Source organism: Nannobrachium achirus, assembly GCF_963921795.1.
Source record: "Nannobrachium achirus genome assembly, chromosome: 9".
In the NCBI taxonomy this organism is placed as follows: Eukaryota; Metazoa; Chordata; class Actinopteri; order Myctophiformes; family Myctophidae; genus Nannobrachium; species Nannobrachium achirus.
In genome coordinates this window covers 13,050,217-13,070,641 of record NC_137818.1, presented here as the reverse complement: position 1 = coordinate 13,070,641, position 20,425 = coordinate 13,050,217, and the positions used below count along the sequence as shown (strand labels likewise).

Genomic DNA, 20,425 nt, shown 5'->3' with positions numbered 1-20,425 from the left:
GGCTGAGCATGGATCAGATTGTAAATACCATCATTTATCTATTTGACTGCAGATTAGGTTATCATCCTGACCCTAACCCTTAAATTCAACTAATTCTTTCAATGGACAAAACTCTTGTTTTATTTGATGGCCTTCCTGCACTGGCATTTGGCCTGTGTGCCCTCAAAAAATGGAAAACACCAAAGGCCAAGTGGTCTTGCCCCTAAAATGACGAAATTCAAGGCCTGGATAACAGTATTGTTATTTTAAATTTTTTGTCATGAACTTACGTTTTTCTGAGCATCGAACATGAGGCTTCGGTAGAGCTGGGAGAACTGGCTGAAGGTCACGTCTCCGTTCCTCAGCTCAGAGTCCTGCAAACAGCAGACAACAAGCACAGAACCAGGCTCTTTAGTAAGAAACTGTGTCCATGTTGATTATAGTGTGTGTTACGAGCATACAGAGTAGACAAAACACTAACACGCTGTAAGCTTGTAGATCAGCCATGTCCGCTATTTGTAAGAACACTGAAAGTATAAAATGATTTAATATGACAGTCATTTCTTTGTAAATTAATACTAGTAAGACGCCTCAGGGCGACAAGCGACCTCGCCCTAAAAGGCCATGTCTTGGCCATCTGGCCAGTGATGTATATCAGACCAGTTACCCATATATGGAGAGATTGGAGACCCCTGGATACAGTATGGAGATCCATGTACTTTATATGGAGATTATGCTGTGAGAGCCCAAACATGCTTACTCAGCTATTCATAATGTGAAAGTCCTATGATGTCTATGACATCTGACATCATACCCTTTTATACCCATACATGGAGATCCCTGTCTGTAGAACCAGCCGTGTGGTATGTGGCCGATGTGGCCTCCATATATGGGCATTCCCATATGAAGTCCTGTTAGATATGGGCTTAATATTGATGACATCAGGGTTCTGTTAGTGTGACATCACAGTGAAGCCAGAGCGTGATGTCAGAGCGGCAAACCCATTCTGTTAAGAGTGGTTCCCCTGACATCACAGTGACATCAGAGCATGATGTCAGACGACAAACCCATAGAACCAGTGTCAGGCGTTATAGACAGAGATACAGTACATACTGTACAATACATACATACGGACAAGCTGTGACCGTTCACATACTAAACTGCGACCTATGGTCGCAATTAATCATCAACTTAAATGTGTAATTATGTGTGTGTGTCTGTGTGTGTGTGTGTGTGGTACATGGGGGGAGGGGGTTGAAGAAGGGGAGGAGCTAGGTTACCGGAAGTTTCTCTCGGAGGAACCTCATGTTGGGAACCCTGTAGTTGACCTGGCTCAACATGCTCTTCAGATCCTTACAGGATATCCTACACACACACACACACACACACACACACACACACACACACACACACACACACACACACACACACACACACACACACACACACACACACACACACACACACACACACACACACACACACACACACACACACACACACACACACACACACACACACACACACACACACACACACACACACGTGTATTTAAGACAAGTAAAATCACTCCAATGCACTCACAGGCACGTAGTAAATTTCCAACCCTCCCCCATCTGAAATGATCTGATATGTTTCATAGTCATGTTAGATAATATTATTAAAATAGATTTATGTTAACCATATTAATGACCCTGGCATTCCTATTTGGGCACATTTCCCAAAGTATATTAATTTAAAAAAACAAAATCTTAAAAGCACAGCAAATCTACAGTACAAGTTCACCGCCACGCTTGAGCTGGTAGATCGGCTATTCTCGCTATTTGAGCTGTTTGAGCTGTTCGCTATTTGAGCTGGTAGATCGGCTATTCTTGCTATTTGTCATATGAAGCAGTATAACGGTAAAATGTCCATGTGGTGGATCCTATTTTTTTGCTTATGGTTGGCACTTTCGACTCCATTGTTACCAGGAGGGGAAAAAAAGGGAAAGAGAGAAATGAACACGAGCCAAAAGGAGACAACATGAGCCGCGGTGCCTGACAAAAGGCTTTGGCCTTTCTCCTCCTCCGTCTAGGAGCTAACAGACAAACATGTCTCTCTCTTTCTCTCTCTCTTCCCATCCTCTCCAGTCTGTTTCCTGCCTCAGGAAGTAGCTGCTGCTGGTGGTGTGTGTGTGTGCGTGCGTGTGTGTGTGTGTGCGTGTATGTTGAGGGTTCTTTCTGCACACCCAATGCACCGGCACACACGGCACCCCGCACGCACCCAGAAAATAGTTATAGTACTTAGTTATTTTCCACCCACCCCGCATGGCGCGCACACTAGGCACGCAGAAATCAGGGGTGGAAAATAACTAAGTATGTCCGACTCGAGTATTGTACCTACTAGGGCCCATTCTTAAAGAGACTCCTTGTAAATCCTGAATTCTTCTGGAAAAAAACTTAATATAGCAACATATAAATGTTGCTATATAAAGCTACAACTGAAGTGACATAGAGGCATTATCGCTTTAGGTGTTCCAAGTCTAAATGGGTTAAACAACTCTAGTCTCAGTGAAATGTGTCACATCTACCATGTGCAACTTCAAAAGCCTATAAGCCCAACAGAAATGTAATTGTCAACGACAAGAACATAATTAAATCGTTGATCGCAATTATTATTAGAGTGACAATTAATCGTCATGTAAAATGTAAATGGTGACAGCCCTAAACTCAGGACTCATTGTGGTTGGTTTCTATGTCAGTGGTGCTCAAACCTTTTCATGTGAAGGACCCCCAAAATGTTATGTATTTGGCCACGGACCCCCATCTCAAAATATTTAGTTCCAGGGACCCCCCAGAAGCGAAATTTTAGTTACAAATGTTCACTTAAAAAAATACATATATTCAAAGATTTGCACACATTTTCACAACTTTTCAATAATAGCAGATCTACAAGGTACTCTGTGCCGCGCTGTGAGCTTGTATATCTGCTATTTTTCAATAGCTAAAGTATAAAACAATTAAGGCCCCTCCACCTTGGGCCCTAGTAACTCAGTCCCACTTTTCCCCCAATTGTGAGGCTCCTGGCGACAGTCAAAACATTTCTTTTTTAAATCAGAGTAATGACTTCCACAGCCAGGATAGTCTGGTCAGTGTTTCATCTCTACTGCACACGGTTGGACCGTCTGGGTAGTGTTTGGCTCTATTGGACCGTCTGGGTAGTGTTTGGCTCTATCGTCTGACTGTGCAAACTCACTTGTCTTCCCTGTTGCGATCCACAGCGTAGAACTGCTTCCGTAACCACCTGGAATGGAGAGAACAAACAGGGACGTTGTGGTGGTTAAAGAGTACGTTTAAATACAGAAACGCAAACAGAGGACAAGTACTGGGTGTAACCCTGTATTTAGAAGTAATGACGTGTGTGTGTGTGTGTGTGTGCGTGCGTGCGTGCGTGCGTGCGTGTAAAATAAAATCAATTCATAGATTAATCGTGACGCGGAAATGGATGATTATGAATCGATTCACAAAATGTAATGTATTATTATTGTAAAATGTATTATTTATTTTTCTATATGTTGCTACGGAATTCATTATTTTTTTAAAGAAAGCTGCTTAATGTTTTTGGTAGATGATAGCTATTTTTTATCATATTGCTAGCAGCAGCCAGATTTTGGTTGGTTAGCAGAAGTATTGAGAATCCTTTATGTTACAAGTCTGTATTCTTTTACTAAAAGGACCTCTCTTCAATTTGTTTATACCAGTAAGACTCCCTTATCGGGAGATAAGCCACCATCAGGTCGCATACACAAACTTTAGAAGGCAATGGTAGCCAATGAGGAGGGAATATGGGAAATGGGACAGATCCATGTTGATGACATGACTGTAGAGATACTTTGTGATTTTGTGTGATTTTAGGGCAAAATCTGCAGCGCTAGAAGAGGGCCATGTGAGTTTGGCAGCCAAGGAGTGTGTGTGCAAAGTTTGGCATGGAGAGGGGCAACGGTGGCAGAGATATGAGTAGGGCAAAAGTGTGACGTGACGGACAGACTGACAGACAGGTGGTGGAGGTTTTGGTCGCAATTATCAATTAAAAAAAAAATCTGTTTTCATTATGGTTCATTAGAAAGCACTTTGTTTATTAGTTACACAGTGAGGGGGAAACAAATCATGTATTGGAATCGAAATGCATCGATAATTGATTTATAAACTAATCGTAGCCGAGTCGGAATCAAATCAAATTGTCAGGTACTTACGTGATTTCCACCCTTAGTGTGTGTGTGTGTGTTGTGTGTGCTGTGTGTGTGCGTACCTCTCTATCTGCAGTGGTGTGGGGGACTTCAGAGTGTCGGCCACCAGCCAGGTCAGGCCTTTCACCCACATGGTCATCTCCTCATCAGACGTGGCTGTAGAGGTCAAAGGGCAGTTAAGAGCCATGAGGTCTCTCCCCTCAGATAAACAGTGTATACTTCATAGCCTGCACCCGTCCCATGCCAGCTCATACATCCTAAACAGTGTGTACTTCATGGCCTGCACCGTCCCATGCCAGCTCATATATCCTAAACAGTGTGCACTTCATGGCCTGCACACGTCCCATGCCAGCTCATATATCCTAAACAGTGTGTACTTCATGGCCTGCTCATACAGCTCATACAAGCTCTCAACGCTATAATAAATGAATGGTTGCAATGAAAGGCTTATCTCACTCATCACAGCTCCTCCCCACCTCCTGCTCAGGCCTGCCCACCCCCCTCCCCAACCCCCACTCAGCACAGCACACAGCACAGCAGTAGCTGTAGGTCCCTCCTGTGATGTACCGGGAGGGAGAAAATCTTGACAGGCCGTTCTGAGACCTGCTTACATAGATCCGCCCATAAACTGAGAAAGACACAAGGGTCAGAAATAGGACTTTGTGAGGATAGAAGGTGCTGGTGGGACACCAAAAAGACATACAAATTGAAAAAAATAAAATTCATGGTGTAATCCCTTTAAATGAAGTTGCCATCCCCTGATGACCCAAGTGACGCCCCTGTCCCTAACGGGGGTTCTTAAAATTAAAAAGGTTCATTAAAGCCTTGGTAGGGCGGGTGCGTCCATGCTTACCTGCTAGACTGAGAGCCTTGAGGCGGAACTCTGTGCCGTGGAGGATGACAAAGCAGTGGGCCTGGTCCAGCCGCGCTGCAGAGTCCTCCACATAGCGCTCAAAGTCCCTGGACTTCTGTCCAGGACGGATCTCCTTGATCTCTCTGATGTCAACTGAAAAGACACAAAGCACAAATGTTAAAGATAGATACCATTAGAATGTGAGGCCAATATTGATGTTCCAATTTCTGGGGTATTCCAGGTCGGATGGGAACCACGTCCGCGTCGAGGTTCCCAGTTCGATCCCGGGCTCGCCCAGAGTTAGTGTGGAAGAGTCCTTGAGCAAGACGCTGAACCCCTAGTTGCTCCCGATGAGCAGGTCGGTGGTGCCATGCGTGGTTTACTCCACCATCGGTGTACGAATGTGTGTGTGAATGTAATGCACAATCTATGTAAAGTGCTTTGGATAAAAAGTGCTATATAAATGGTGCATTTATATAGCACTTCAATTTTCATCTAAGGATGCTTTCGGTCGTGGCTTCGCACACACACTTTGATTGTGTTTTGTAGAAAAGAGATAGGATGTCGATGCATTATTATATTGTTGCTGTTGGGACAGAATCCCCTTATCTCCTGTTCTTTTTCGTAAATTAACGTCCTACTTGACCATAGGCCTACTACATTGTCACACAAAAGCATCAGAAGTAGCAGATAATATGCAAGCTCGAAACACATCTCAAAACACGGCACTAAACAAGCTGCTACCTTTGCCATTTTTTGGAGCTGTGTGGAACACAGCAGCTCCGCTATAGGCAGCAATGTGTGTCCAGTCTCACAAGTGAGAACTGTCCCGTTGAGTTTGAACAGGATCTGCGCATGCGCAGCAGTTACACAACATTTCGGTACCTATCGAATTGAGTTCCCCTCCGCCCGGATGCATGGAGAATGACGTGCGAAATCGCGATGCGAAATCCCGCGATTAGCGAATCGCAAAGGCCACGGTTTCTCTGCGAAGTGACTTCCCAAGCAATATGGAGACGTTTTAATTTTTGAAATCCCTTCATAATTGACTAAGGAATGATCAAATCAAACTGTGGTGACTTTCTTTGCTTCCGAGCATCCACACTGCTGAAAGTGAAAGTGAATTTGGCACAGTGGCCACTGTGCAGGACTCTGCCAGTGCGTGGGAACTAGGGGTGCTGCAGGTGTTCCAGCACCCCATGGGGAAGTTTTCATTTTTTTATTTAAATAAGAAAAGAACAAATCAAACATAGCAAAAATACGTTGCCTGTTGTTGTCGTTTTTAATTTATTCATTTATATATATATTTGTATTTATATATATATATTTCCATTATAAAATGGATTAAAAAAAATTAAAAAATATTAGGCCTATTATTTTTCAAACATAGCAAAAATACGTTGCCTGTTGTTGTCGTTTTTAATTTATTCATTTATATATATATATATACATATTTCCATTATAAAATGGATAAAAAAATGGTAAAAAAATATTAGGCCTATTATTTTTTCGCGGGCGCGAGCGGGCCCCCATGGGCCCAGAAACGGCTCTGCACGCACGCACACACACACACACACACACACACACACACACACACACACACACACACACACACACACACACACACACACACACACACACACACACACACACACACACACACACACACACACACACACACACACACACACACACACACACACACACACACACACACACACACACACACACACACACACAGCTCCACTTCGAACCGAGGTTTGATTTTTAATTTGAATCCTGAAAAGTAACAGTTTTGGAGACATATGAGGTTTCTATATACAGTATACTGTATATATGAGATATATATTCTTTACTTATACTGTATATGGTAGGCAAAAGTTCATTCTGCCCCAGCACCTGCTTGGACAAACTGTGCTTCATGCTATGACAGTTTTCCAAATGAGATCTGATGCTGCAACGTATCACCTTGCATACTGTATTTCAATAAATCGAATGGTAATGTCATGAAACGTGTCGTATTACCAGATCCTCGCTAATACACAGAACCCGAGAACGCCAGATTTAGGGGTCCTTGAAGGTGCAATGTGCATTAGGTTGGCACAGCTTGCACCTGCCAATATGGTGGTATCCACACAAAGTTCGGAAACATAACTTCGATTATATCTCCCCTTTTGAATAACAGGACAACATTGCAAAAAAAAAAAAAAAAGAATTGGGGCACTACCCACACGTTTAGCTGTGCTGCCCATTCCACGAATGCCTGAAGCTTACAAGCTGTACCTCGTTGTAAAGGTGACTAATCAGCGATACAAATGATATAAAATACAATACCAGTTGTCATTATTGAAGGGGAGATATAATCGACCCAAGTTAAGTTTCCGAACTTTTTTATATCAACGAAAAAGACAGACAGACAGGCTACTATGGTTCAAGTCCTCCGGACCACAGAGAGCCTTATAAAGAAAAGCAGAGGCCACAACCTCAAGCCACATCTGTGAGCGTCTGACTGGAGCCTAAAGAGCAGAACAGACACGCGTGGAACATGATACCTCTTATCTCCATGTTCTGAACTTTCTGTGTTTTTATTTCTCGTAAATGAACCCATTTAGGCCTAGAATTATTTAATGCTTTCACTATTGAAAAATAGCAGATCTACAAGCTCACAGCAGCTTGTATATCGAAACAAAGCGGAGCGTTTTGAGCTTGTAGATCCGCTACTTTTGATGTTTTTGAATTTGATTTCCTGAAAGGTTACAGTTTTGGACATACAAGGTTTCCACCCGACAGAGGCGATATTCAAAATGCTGGGAGTTCGCCAAGGCGTGAAAACATCCTACAGTTCAGTTGGCGTTTCAGCACCGCCGCCTGTTACCAAAACCACTCATTAACTGACCTTAGAAAAGGTGGGACAAAGTTGTTCTTTCTGGGTGGGGAAGGTGAGGTCTATTTGTGTTGTGTTGTGTGTGTGTGTGTGTGTGTGTGACTGACACAGACCGTTTGAAGAAGTTAACAGTGTATGAACTATGAAGACAAACCTGGAATAGCACAAGAACTGGAACGAAAACAAAAACATACAGATGGGCGCTTCGGGTGGCACGGTGGTACAGCAGCCAGCCCTGCTCACCACCGCGGAAGTTGTGGGTTCGAATTCACCGTGGGGGAATCTGTGTTGTCGAACGTCTATATATATGAACACAATTGGCCCGTGTTTGGGGAAGGAAAGCCGGGGCCGAGACGAGGGTGATATTTGTCATTGCAAATGCACACACTCCAAAGGCTGGGGCAGCACCTGTCAGCGGGGAGTTTTGGGGCGGGAGGAGTAGGACGGAGTAGGACGAAGTTTATAGTTCGTTGAATCTTTAATTTGCCCTATCGATCAGCTTAGGAGATATGGTTCATATAGTTAGTAGACGGTTCCATGTACAAGGATTAAAAGGATCCCTGGCTAATACGACAAATATGCCTTAATATAATACATTAGAATTGTCCTCTATAACTACAATGTAAAATTAAAAACACCTTAAATATTTTATTTATTCTAGAAATAGCTAATCTTTCACTCAATTGGGGAAATGCCTGTCGCGCAAGTTGATGATGTCATAAATGTCATGTGTCATGTTTATTGCATGCATGTGCAAAAAAAAAAAAACACAAACACATTTGAAATATTGATTTGATGCTCATATTAACCATAGGAATTATTACGTTTGTTTTTATTTGCACATGCATGCCATAAATTCCATAGGGATAGATCACAAATTACATTTATTTATCATCAACTTGCGACAGGCATTTCCCCTATTGAGTGAAAGATTAGCTATTTCTAGAAGAAATAAAATAATTGAGGTGTTTTTAATTTTACATTGTATTTATAGAGGACAATTATAATGTATTAATGCATATTTGTCGTATTAGCCAGGGATCCCTTTAAAGCAAAAAACTAAATGTCATGACTTTTGTATGGTCAATTTTGTAAATCAGGATGAAAGGAGCCCCCCCCCCCCCCCCCTAGCTATTGCTAGGAAATATCTGAGACTATTCAGGAAGATTTCATGGAAGATGCTTCTGAACATGTACTGTATTCTATGGCTAGTTTGATAAATTCGAATCTCATATCATCTATGTGTGTGGGAATCCTAGCTCATGTCAAACACACATTGCTTCGCTGCGCTTTTTTATCTGCTACTTTTGAGACGCTGTAGTAAGATCAAGTAGGGAGTTAATTTAAAAAACACAAAATTAGAATATGGAGATTAGAGGTAGCCCCAGGGCAGGAATGTAATGGAGGCCATGAAGGCCATGGCCGTCGTTTCCCCTCAGTTTGGCCTGGTGCCCCTCAAACCAATGGCATGCCCTGAAGCCCCTTTCACCCAGGACACGGCAACCTTGAAATGATGCCTTCGGGCAGACACTATAGGATGCTACACACGAGGACAAGTAGATACAAAAACAGCTTCTACCCGAGAGCCATTATGGCGCTAAATGACAACATGCTCTCTGAGAGGGGTAGGTAAGATCTGCAGGCTCACAGCGCCTCGCATTGCGGGGCGCAGTGAGCTTGTAGATCGGCTGCCACCTCGGATGTGCACCTGGGTCTGAGTGCAATGTATTTGTACGTCCCTGACGTACAAAATACCTGGAAACCCCACGCTGGACTGTGGACATTGGCTGTGACAAACTGTGCAATATAAGAACTGTGACTGTAAGGAACCGTGTCAGCCGGGCTGACCAAGAGACTGTGTATTGTTGCTTAATGTTGTTTATTATTATTATCACTACTTGACTTTTATCTTATCTTATTATTTTTTGCACTGTGTATGCACCTTGTGGGATTGGCTCAAATTTCGTTATTCACTGACTTGTTCTGTGTAATAATGACAAATAAAAATTCTATTCTATTCTATTCTATTCTATTCACAGTGGCCTTAATGCCCCAGCTGACTGTACCACTTTCTCCTCTGTGTCTTTCTTGTCAATACATAGACAGTAGACACCGGTGTCTCTTTCTTGTCATGTAGACACCAGTGTCTTGTGTTGAGATTCTGAAATATCTTAACTCCCCCGAGTCCCCATCTTTAAACCAATTCAGTGACTTTGAATGGTGCAGGGCTGAGCATGGATCAGATTGTAAATACCATCATTTATCTATTTCACTGCAGATAAGGTTATCATCTCTAACCATTTAATTCAACAAATTCTTTCAATGGACTTGTTTTATTTGATGGCCTTCCTGCCCTGGCATTTGGCCTTTGAGCCCTCAAAAAATGGACAACACCAAATGTCAAGTGGCCTTGGAAGCAACGATTGCTGTCAAGTGGACTGGCAGCAACAATACATAATTTATGTAGGGCTCGACTTCACCAGCCTGCAGAGTTACGTTTACAAGCCATGAGTTTAGCCAAGAGTAAGACATGGTGGCCTCTGTGTACTCCAAATGACTGAAATCAGTCATGGTGTCTGAGAAACTGAAATCCAGTTGTTTCGCAAACATTTTAATGTCCTGGAAAATTGTTTGTCCCAGGCAGGGACACCCTCTCCATGGAGGAGGAGAGACTACCGCATCCAGTCTAATTCATATGTTGATTTGCGCTGTTAACACTCAGCAGTTATTTTAATCTTTGATAGTTAATAGTCCCCCGTCTGAAACGGCCGATGTGAATGGTGGTTGATCGATATGCGACGCGAGCACTCCTTCTCGAATGTATGCACGTTATGTGCGGGTGTGCAGCTCAAACAAGCATGCACAGGCAGGTCTGTGTACTTTTTAAAGTTTGTTTTTGTATTTAATCTTAAGAACAACAGTACAGTATGTACACAATCACTCTGAACTCTTCTGTGCGGACTCGCACGCAGCCGTCAGTCAAACACAACCCCTCCCGCCAATCCCCTCCCCTTTGAAATCGCACACAATGGGGACAATGTCAGACTCAAGCTCCAGCGCCGAGTCTGAAATCAGGCTACGTCAACTAGCCAATTTATACAGATCAATCTAAAAGAAATTGAATGTTGTGTAAAAAAGCATTGCAGATGCCCTAGCACCCCAAATCATAACTGACTGTGGAAACTTCCCACTGGACTTCAAGCTACTCTGATCAAAAATCGAAAAAATATTTAGTATCATTTTAAAGTTCTAACCAAAGTCAGTTCTAACCAAAATGGCTATTATCTCAACGTTTTCCTCGTAAACATAATCGCTAAAATATGCTATAAATATAAGGTGCTGGGAGTGAAAATTATGAATATAATGAAGGGGTGCCTTGGATGAAAAAAAATCTTTATAGGGGGGCCCTGAGCCAAAAAAGTTTGATCTAGAACGTGAAAGTTTCAAAAGATATATGAAAGTTTAAAGAAAAATTACGAATTCTTATGTTTTTAGCTTGATCTATATAGGGTTCAAGTTGTAATGTTGAACTCATTCTGCTGTTGGGGAACCCCCTGGAAGCCCCTCCCCCTCAAGGACCCCCAGGAGGGGGAGGGGGGTCCCCGGTACCACACCCCACTTTGACAAGCCCTGCTTTTAAAAACTCATCCATTTTATTGTATCTACTCTAGCAGCAGTAGCTCAACAACCCAGGGAGGCTCAGTGTCTTCATGCTGCACACTGTGTTCAGCTCCTGCTCCTCTTCCTGCCTGCTGCAAACCACACATCCTGTTAGAGTGTGTGTGTGTGTGTGTGTGTGTGTGTGTGTGTGTGTGTGTGTGTGTGTGTGTGTGTGTGTGTGTGTGTGTGTGTGTGTGTGTGTGTGTGTGTGTGTGTGTGTGTGCGCGCGCGTGCGGCACGTGCATGTGATCGGTTCTCATACCTATACACATGTGTTCTAAACCACATGAACCATAAGCGTCCCATATTCTGTCACTCATGATCACAATGTGTCGTTGCAAATATGCTTAGTTGAGATTCTAGATCAGCAATTATTTTCTGGCAAAGAGATTATTTGGTGCAAAGGGGGAAGAAAAAGTACAGTAAATGCCAGGTTCAATTCCCAATCCTGACTCTTCTCCTGGTTCCTGTTAATAGCCACTGACTGCTCTATCAAACAATAGCAGAAAATCGCCAAAGATATCTGAAAAGAAAGTATAATAATAATCTCCCCTGAGTAACAAAGTGTGCCCTATTCGCACACCGATTAAAATTTTAAAAAATAATATTGCACTTGCACAGCCTGGGACCCGGGTACGAATCTCAGGTAGGACATTACACGTTACAGCGTGCAACTTTAAGCGGTTAATCACAACCACGATCAATAACATTTATAAAGGTGATGGGTCGCACAGTGTGGTCACTAACTCTGAGTTAAAGGGATATTCCACTTTCAACAGGGAAACACCTTCAAACTTCATTTGAACCATGATAGATTCATTAAAAACACCCATTATTTTTCTGGTGACTCATATTACCATCCTAATACGTGAGCAGGCCGTGTTTTTTCGCTACGTTTTTTCAAGCTGCGTCTAGATCGGGGGAAATCTCGGGCATAAATATCGTCTATAGCGTGAGGGTTCAAAGATCCAATCTTAACCCTGCCGAGTTGCTCGCAGGACGGTCAGAGCCACCTCGACTATTTTCAAAAACGTGTTCCAAAACATGTATGGAACAGCACAGCTCAACCATTTTAATTCCAAGGACCCGGTTTGACATGCATTAGGCAACGAACCCCCATTTAATGGCATTTCTATCTCTGGGAACCCAATTTATATTGTAAAATCAATGTTAATTTAAAATCTTGACGGGTCCATTTGGTTCCATTTGTACACTCTCAGAGTTACAGACCCATAAGGGTCCATTTGGTTCCTGAGTATCATTCAGCTGGGGACCCCCTAGAACTCCCTCAAGGACCCCTGGGGGTCCCCGGACTCCAACTTGCTATATCATGATGATAGATCACATCTTTCACACGTTTACTTTCCTCCGTACAGACAGAGACTGGCTATGCCAGCAGACCAGACTTCCTGCTGAAGAAGTAAAGCCACCACCACTGACAGGCTCCATTTGTTTAAGAACACTCCAGGCTCGCTGGAGTCAAAATATTTGCAGCTTCCTTCGGAGAGAAGCAGGAAAATAAGAGATAGCCCAGAGGTGTCACCTTACTGAAGGAGGATGCATCCTGTTCCATACTCCCCCGTCCCCCACATAATACGTATTGTGTGCGCGTGTGTGCTCACTTTGATTCTGTGTGCACGCGCGCATCGCGCATCACACACACACACACACACACACACACACACACACACACACACACACACACACACACACACACACACACACACACACACACACACACACACACACACACACACACACACACACACACACACACACACACACACACACACACACAGTATAATTATACTAGTAAGACGCCTCAAGGCGACATGCAACCTCCCCCTTAAGGGCGAGGTCGCGCCAATTCTTGGCCATCTGGCCAGTGATGGATATCGGACCAGTTACCCATATATGGAGATCCCATTTATGGCCATACATGGAGATCCCTGTCTGAACCAGCCGCACAGATATGGGCTGTCTTCCTCCATATAGGCATTCCCATATGAAGTCCTGTTAGATATGGGCTTAATATTGATGACATCAGGGATCTCCATATATGGGCATAAAAGGGATACTGTTAGAGTGGTTCTCAACTTCTCATGACATCACAATATACAATATATTTTATGCCCATACATGGAGAATTGGAGATCCCTATCTGAACCAGCCACACAGATATGGGCCATGTCTTGGCCATCTGGCCAGTGATATATATCGATGACATCAGGGATCTTCATAATTGGGCATAAGAGGGGATTCTGGAGAATACCCATATATGGACTTTTGCAATAGGGGTGATGTCACCTGTGATATCACCTGTGATGTGTCAAGGGAACCAACCCATAGACTGTAAAAATGTGTACACACACGGAGACAAGCTGTGACATTTCTCATGGTAAACTGCGATCTTTGGTCGCAATAAAGCACTCATCAGAAGAAGGTTACAACATATTTTACATAAAACTGTCAAAAATACAATAGAAAAAACTAATCAGCACAATTAACCAAATGAACCCTAGTGTCACTGTCATCCCATGCTGGGTTATGTCATGATGATGATAGGCGACCATTCGGCAAAGAATAGCAGATCTACAAGCTCACAGTCACAACCACACAATTGACATGGCGTCATGGGAAATGACACACATCTAAAGGCGCATTCCCACTGGGCCAGATAACAGATATCTGGAGATATTTCTCCAGATATTTTTCCATGCAAAGTGGATGGTGGATACAGATAAAAAAAAAGTCTACCACAGATATTTGCCACAGATACTTTTATCTGTGGCAAAACATTTTTTTATCTGTATCTACCATCCACTTTGCATGGAAAAATATCTGGAGAAATATCTCCAGATATCTGTTATCTGGCCCAGTGGGAATGGGCCTTAAGAGAGAAGTGTGACCATTCAAAAGGTCAGGCAGAGGTCAAGTTCCTCCTGCCCAACACAACCCCTGCACCAGAAAACCTATTTTTACAACATATTAGACTTAGTGATCAGTGAGCTTCCCCTCAGACAGTGAATATATATGCTAGAAGCTAGGGGTGGGCGATATTGTCCCCTCAACCGCCACTGGACAGGGATATAGAACTTTGAGATTGGAAAAAGTTCATTTTAGCAGGAGTTTTGTCCACCAAAAGCTGCCTCGCATCATATGTTGTTGTTTGTGTACTCTGGGAGTCTGTATGTTTTGTTGTATTTTGTCATTTGTTTTTCTTGTTGAACAGACTCGTGAAATGAAATATCCCTCTGGGACAAATAAAGACTTTTCTTTTTTTTTACAGGAACAAACCTAGTTTATAGACAGTTTCTAAAGGGAGTGGGATAACACAACAAAAGCCACTGAACATCATCATCAATGTTAATGAAGGGCTGATGGCCTTTCCCCTTAAATCCTCACCCAGAAAACAGATGCAGACAGAAGACTATGATGACTATGTTGGTTGGTTGGTTATAAACCATGTTTATAAACCCTAACCCTTCTAAATGACCAGAAAAAGAAGGAAAAAGAAGCCACTGACCAACATCACTGGCAAATTATGATAACGGGCAGATACAGTTCCACCATCAGTTAAGAATCGTCACAATGAACTCTCTTGATACCAACAGAGTACTAATAATTATCATGTTGACATTTCTCTACCAGTCTAACATAACTTAACCTATTCTCTGCATAAAATTCTAGGCCAACATTTGGTTAATATAAGCGAACATTTCGCCAAAAGCCGACCAACCTACATGTTGTCGGTGTTGGGTGGTTGGTTGGCGATGTGACACAGTGTTGTTATGGGAAATTGCTCACTTCTGTGATATACGATTCTATTGCCTGGAACTAGTTTATAAACACGTTCTTAACAGCCCACAACAAAAGCCACTGGCCACCATCATCATCATCATCATCATTGCTGGTATCGTGTTCATGCAAATGACTTTGGCATTTCTTAAGAATCAAACCCAGGTATTTTAATTTCCATGCAGAATATAGATATCAGACAGATGACTATGATGCCTACGTTGGCTGGTGCCAACGGTGTCATAGGAAATGACCCGCATCAAAGGAGTGCTACCAGGGCAGGGGCTTCCATGTGGCACAGTACCCACCCCTTTGACTTGTATAGTGTCTTGATTACTTTTAACGCAGTAATGGTCTTATTATTTTATTTTAGGAGGTATTAAAAAGGTCTTAAATGTCCTTAAATTGCCACTTTGGAAATGTGCAGATACCCTGTATACACTTAAACTGTATGTTTGGTAAATAAACCATGTTGCACATCATGCAAATCCCCCCCTCCAATATATATTATTGTCACTGTCTGGTCAAAACCTCTTAACTACATTTTTGAGGTTTTAGATGTTTTGGCATAAATCAGGGCTATTGAACACCCTTTACATCTGAGCGTTGGTTAAAATAATATTGAACCAATGGAAAGTAGTAAAAAGAGCTTGGGACAAAACCTCCTAACTCCACTTGAGCTCACTTGAGCTCATTTTCCCAAAAATGAACATTTTGGAGTAAGGAGGTTTCTGAGATATATACAGTATGTGTGTACCATCTAATAAAAGAAATCCACTGAGTTAAGGGATCATTAAAAGTATCTTTCCATCCATCACAGAAAATCAACACCAAATCAAGATGAAGTCTTGACACTTGATTGACTAATAGAATCAAGCTCATGTTATCGTTGTTTCACCTTCAAATCTCCACCCAGAAAACAGATGCAGACAGACGAGTAGGATGCCTGCCCTGCATGCCTACATTGGTGGGTGATTTACCACCACGGTGTCGTAGGCAGCCACACACACACACACACACACACACACACACACACACACACACACACACACACACACACACACACACACACACACACACACACACACACACACACACACACACACACACACACACACACACACACACACACACACACACACACACACACACACACACACCAAAGACGTGTGGCCACTGACCAGGGTCTTCCGGGTGGCACAGGCCGGTGCACACCACCGTGGAGACCACAGATATAAAAAATCAAACCCAAGTTTGAAGTGAGCGGTGGTGCCTGCACGTGTGTGGGGGTGGGGGTGTGTGTGCGTGCATGCGTGTGTGTGTGTGTGTGTGTGTGTGTGTGTGTGTGTGTTGCTCACAGAGGTGTGTGTGTGTGTGTGTGTGCGTGCGTGTGTGTGTGTGTGTGGGGGGGGGTGTGCGTGTGCGTGAGAGAGAGAGAGAGTGTGAGCCATACTTGCTCACTCAGGCCCCAACTGGTTGCAGTTGATGCTCAGGGTAAGCTAGACTCAACAGCACCTCTCTGGTCACCCAGAGGTACTGAGGCTACATACACCTCAGGCTACAGACAGACAGACAGACAGACAGACAGACAGACACACACGGATACACACACGGCCACGCTATGGAGACGGTGTGACCACCGCTCAAAAAGCTAGATACCTCATCTGCCGCTACAGTTCATAGGAGTGACGTGTAACAACTGGAGGCCGGACGTCCGGCCCTGCGGCTGACCACGCTGCCAGTCAAAGTGAATACTGGCCAATCACAGCGTGTCTTTTCCGGGACTTATCAATTCAATTCCACAGAGCATTATGGGCATGTTGCCATCCAGTTCCTGATGTTGCGTGGCTCCGCTGTTCTTAGAGGCTGTGTACAAAAAAAACACCCCCACCTGCCTCTGATTGGCCTACCAACTACCGGTTCTGTGACGCACATGGAAGTGGGAAACAACCGGAAACGACCCGCGATGCATATGCCCCAGAGAGTTATAAAAAACATAACTGTCTAAAGATTTCTACAATAGACCCAAAAAAGTAGCAAAAAATTACCATAATGGACTGGCGATGATGACAGGCTGATACGGTCAGTTAGGAGAATCATGACCTCGCGATGAACTCTTCTCAATAATCATGGGGCTTTTCTCAACAATCAAACTGTAGGCGGCCATTGAGCCAAAAACGTCAACCTGAACCATCAAACACACGCTGGTTGACGATGTCACACACAGTGTCACAGGAAATGACGAACATCAAAGAAGTGTGACCAGGGGGCGTCCGAGGTCAGGCAGAGGTCAAGTTCCTGCCCGCCACCACCGTTGAGACCACCTATCGTCTCTGTCGGGTGGAAACCTCCTAAGTCCCAATACGTTACTCTTCAGGATTCAAATTCGAAAATAGCAAAAGCAGAAGATCGAGCTTGCAGATCTGCTACTTTTGATGCTTTTGTGTGACACTGTAGTGTGTAGGATGTTAATTCACTTAAGAAAAACACAAAGTTAAAATATGGAGATATTAGCGGTGTCTGCCCAACAGCAACGATATGTGCAAGTCAAATGGTATTAAACAATCCCGCTCCTACTAATAGTTAACTAAATACTTGTGGGACTCGTTCATTTACATTATTATTCATTATCATACTTTTTTCGCAAAACACAGTTTCATTCTGCAAAAGAATATACGTTGTTTTTGGAATTAAATCCCACAACAACTGGGGAGGAACATTTAAACGAGAACCGTGACAAAAGAAGTTCAGTTCACACTAGCAGCTACAAAGCTACAAAAACATTGTTGCCAAGTCGAATGAGTTCTTTCTTTCTTTTACTATACAGGACCAAGAAGGAATTGTGGGGAGAGAGAAGGAGAATGTAAACTCTGAAACAAAAACATTATGATTAATTGACACAACACTGCGTCAATAAGGGCTGAAAGGAGTTGTAGTAGCGCGTCACGCATAGTCATGCAGTGACAAGAAGTGTCAGGCAGATTGTAGCATTACGTCACAGGCATCCATTGGAAACTAAGTTGTAGGCTGTTGCTTGTCGCCGCCTGTGTGAACACAGCGTGACTGTCCACACTATTTGCAAGTGAACAGATTGTATTTGTGTATATTCAGATATCGGACTGGAGTCCCCTCCTAGAAGACAATGTAGCGGAGTCATGCAGTTAAAGTAATGTGCAGTACTCAAGTAAATGTAGTCAGTTACTGTCAGAGGTGGAAAAAGTATTAACATGTCTTACTTGAGTACAAGTAGCAATACTCCAATTTAGAAATACTCTGTTACAAGTAAAAGTCCGGAATTGAATATCTACTGGTGTAAAAGTAAATGGTAAAATGGTAAATGGTGCATTTATATAGCGCTTTTATCCAAGGCGCTTTACATAGATCGTGCATCACATTCACCCATTCACGGACCATGCAAGGCACCAACCTGCTCACCGGGAGCAATTAGGGTTCAGAGTCTTGCTCAAGGACTCTTCGACATTAACTCAGGGGGAGCCCGGATTCGAACTGGGAACCCTTCGTGCTCTAATATCGGTTTCTCTACCCCTGAGCTATGCCACCCCTACGTAAGTACAAAGGTAATAAGGTATTGGCATCAAAATATACTTCAAAATAACAAAAGTAAAAGTACAACATGATTGAAAATAGCAGATCTACAAGCTTGTAGATGGGCTATTTTCAAATAGCCTCGGTCTTGCTTAGTATTTATAATCCTGTTATAAGACGGCGTTGCAGATACTAGTATATTTTTGTAATGTGGATGTGGTTCAAATCAGATTCAAGTAAATCAAAATCAGTTTTGATATGTTGTTTTGTTTTTTTGGGCCATCCAGATTGATAAATCTAAATATCCCATAGGCCCAAAATATATATATTTGCACTGGTAGTCTGAACTCTGAGCATAGCCTGAGTGTGTGCATATTTCTTCTGTGACACTATCAGTGCAGTGTGTCAGGACTTAGCCCTTCATCTTGTGTGAACGTTTGTTTCATCTTGTGTGAACATTCTGTTTGGAGAAGCTCTTATGTCAAGTCATTGGTATGGTCGGTGTGTCGCTTAGATAACTGGTTAAGTTAGTTCTGTGATGAAAGCGTGCCAGACAGTGAACAAAGGACCCTTAAGGTTAACAATAGATGATGACATACACAACTACAAATATAGATTTCATGCTCACGTTAAGCGCAGTTGTGCAGTTTTATTTTTTTATTTTGCCAATTCACACAATGTCCTTTGAGCCAAGCAGTTGCCCAAGGCTTGGCATTAACATTTTGAGGCACTTGTCCTTTAAACAAGTACTTTTCCCATTCACTTGTCCAGGCACAAAGGTCACTGTCCGGATACAAATTAGCCATTTCACACAATTTTTTTATTTTTATTTGACAAATAAATAAGACCTCCCATGGCCCCATCTACCCTCCACTCCCTATTATCGGCAGTCCATAGTCTGCATACAGCACAAAGCTGCTGGGAGCGTCACAGCAAAAGTGAAACCAAGAGCCACAAGTACATTTTGAATGAACTTGTCTATAAAGATGTATTAGTTGTCCGGGACAACAGGACAAGCCTTAAAGGAGCAGTTCACCCCAAAATGACTTGTTTTCTATTGATTACTCATGCCATGGAGACTTGAGTTCAATAATATGTTTTTGTATTTGTCGCATTCCTAAGACAATAATTTGACAACAAAACAACAAATACAGCGAGAGGTTGTTTCTACAAGTAAACACTTACACACTGCTCCATTTTTTAAAAAACAAATTATTGGTTAAGTTTTACAGCAAGTGTACAGGCCCGTTCTTTTTGTTGGCTCCAACGAAAAAAACAACTACAAATGTCAACATCATGTGTTAGTTAGTTAATTAGTAAGTTAGTTATGAATATTAAAAAACAACGTGAGCCAACTAAGCATACCTATCCTGGGCATGTCATAATAGGCTAATATTCTATGAAATAGCAAAACTACAATCTCACAGATTTTCTGCGAAAAGATTTGGTGTCGAAAAAGAGGGAAAAAGGAGGCAGGGAC

The 20,425-nt window shown here is 42.7% G+C and overlaps 2 protein-coding genes across 2 annotated transcripts in view; both read right to left on the bottom strand.

Annotated features, from left to right (window-relative positions):
* LOC308290648 (deoxynucleoside triphosphate triphosphohydrolase SAMHD1-like) overlaps window positions 1-20,425 on the bottom strand; it is a gene marked incomplete at its 3' end in the record, with an annotated part of 439,146 nt that overhangs the window by 167,565 nt on the left and 251,156 nt on the right. The gene's annotated exons all lie outside the window — the stretch shown is intronic.
* Window positions 1-20,425, bottom strand: part of plcg1 (phospholipase C, gamma 1) — a 70,882-nt gene that overhangs the window by 42,530 nt on the left and 7,927 nt on the right. The window contains exons 3-7 of the mRNA XM_080733871.1: window positions 5,058-5,210; window positions 4,267-4,360; window positions 3,214-3,261; window positions 1,260-1,344; window positions 270-353 (exon numbers count right to left, since the gene is read on the bottom strand). Coding sequence (XP_080589997.1) covers window positions 270-353; window positions 1,260-1,344; window positions 3,214-3,261; window positions 4,267-4,360; window positions 5,058-5,210 — 464 coding nt within the window. The remainder of the gene's footprint in view (window positions 1-269; window positions 354-1,259; window positions 1,345-3,213; window positions 3,262-4,266; window positions 4,361-5,057; window positions 5,211-20,425) is intronic.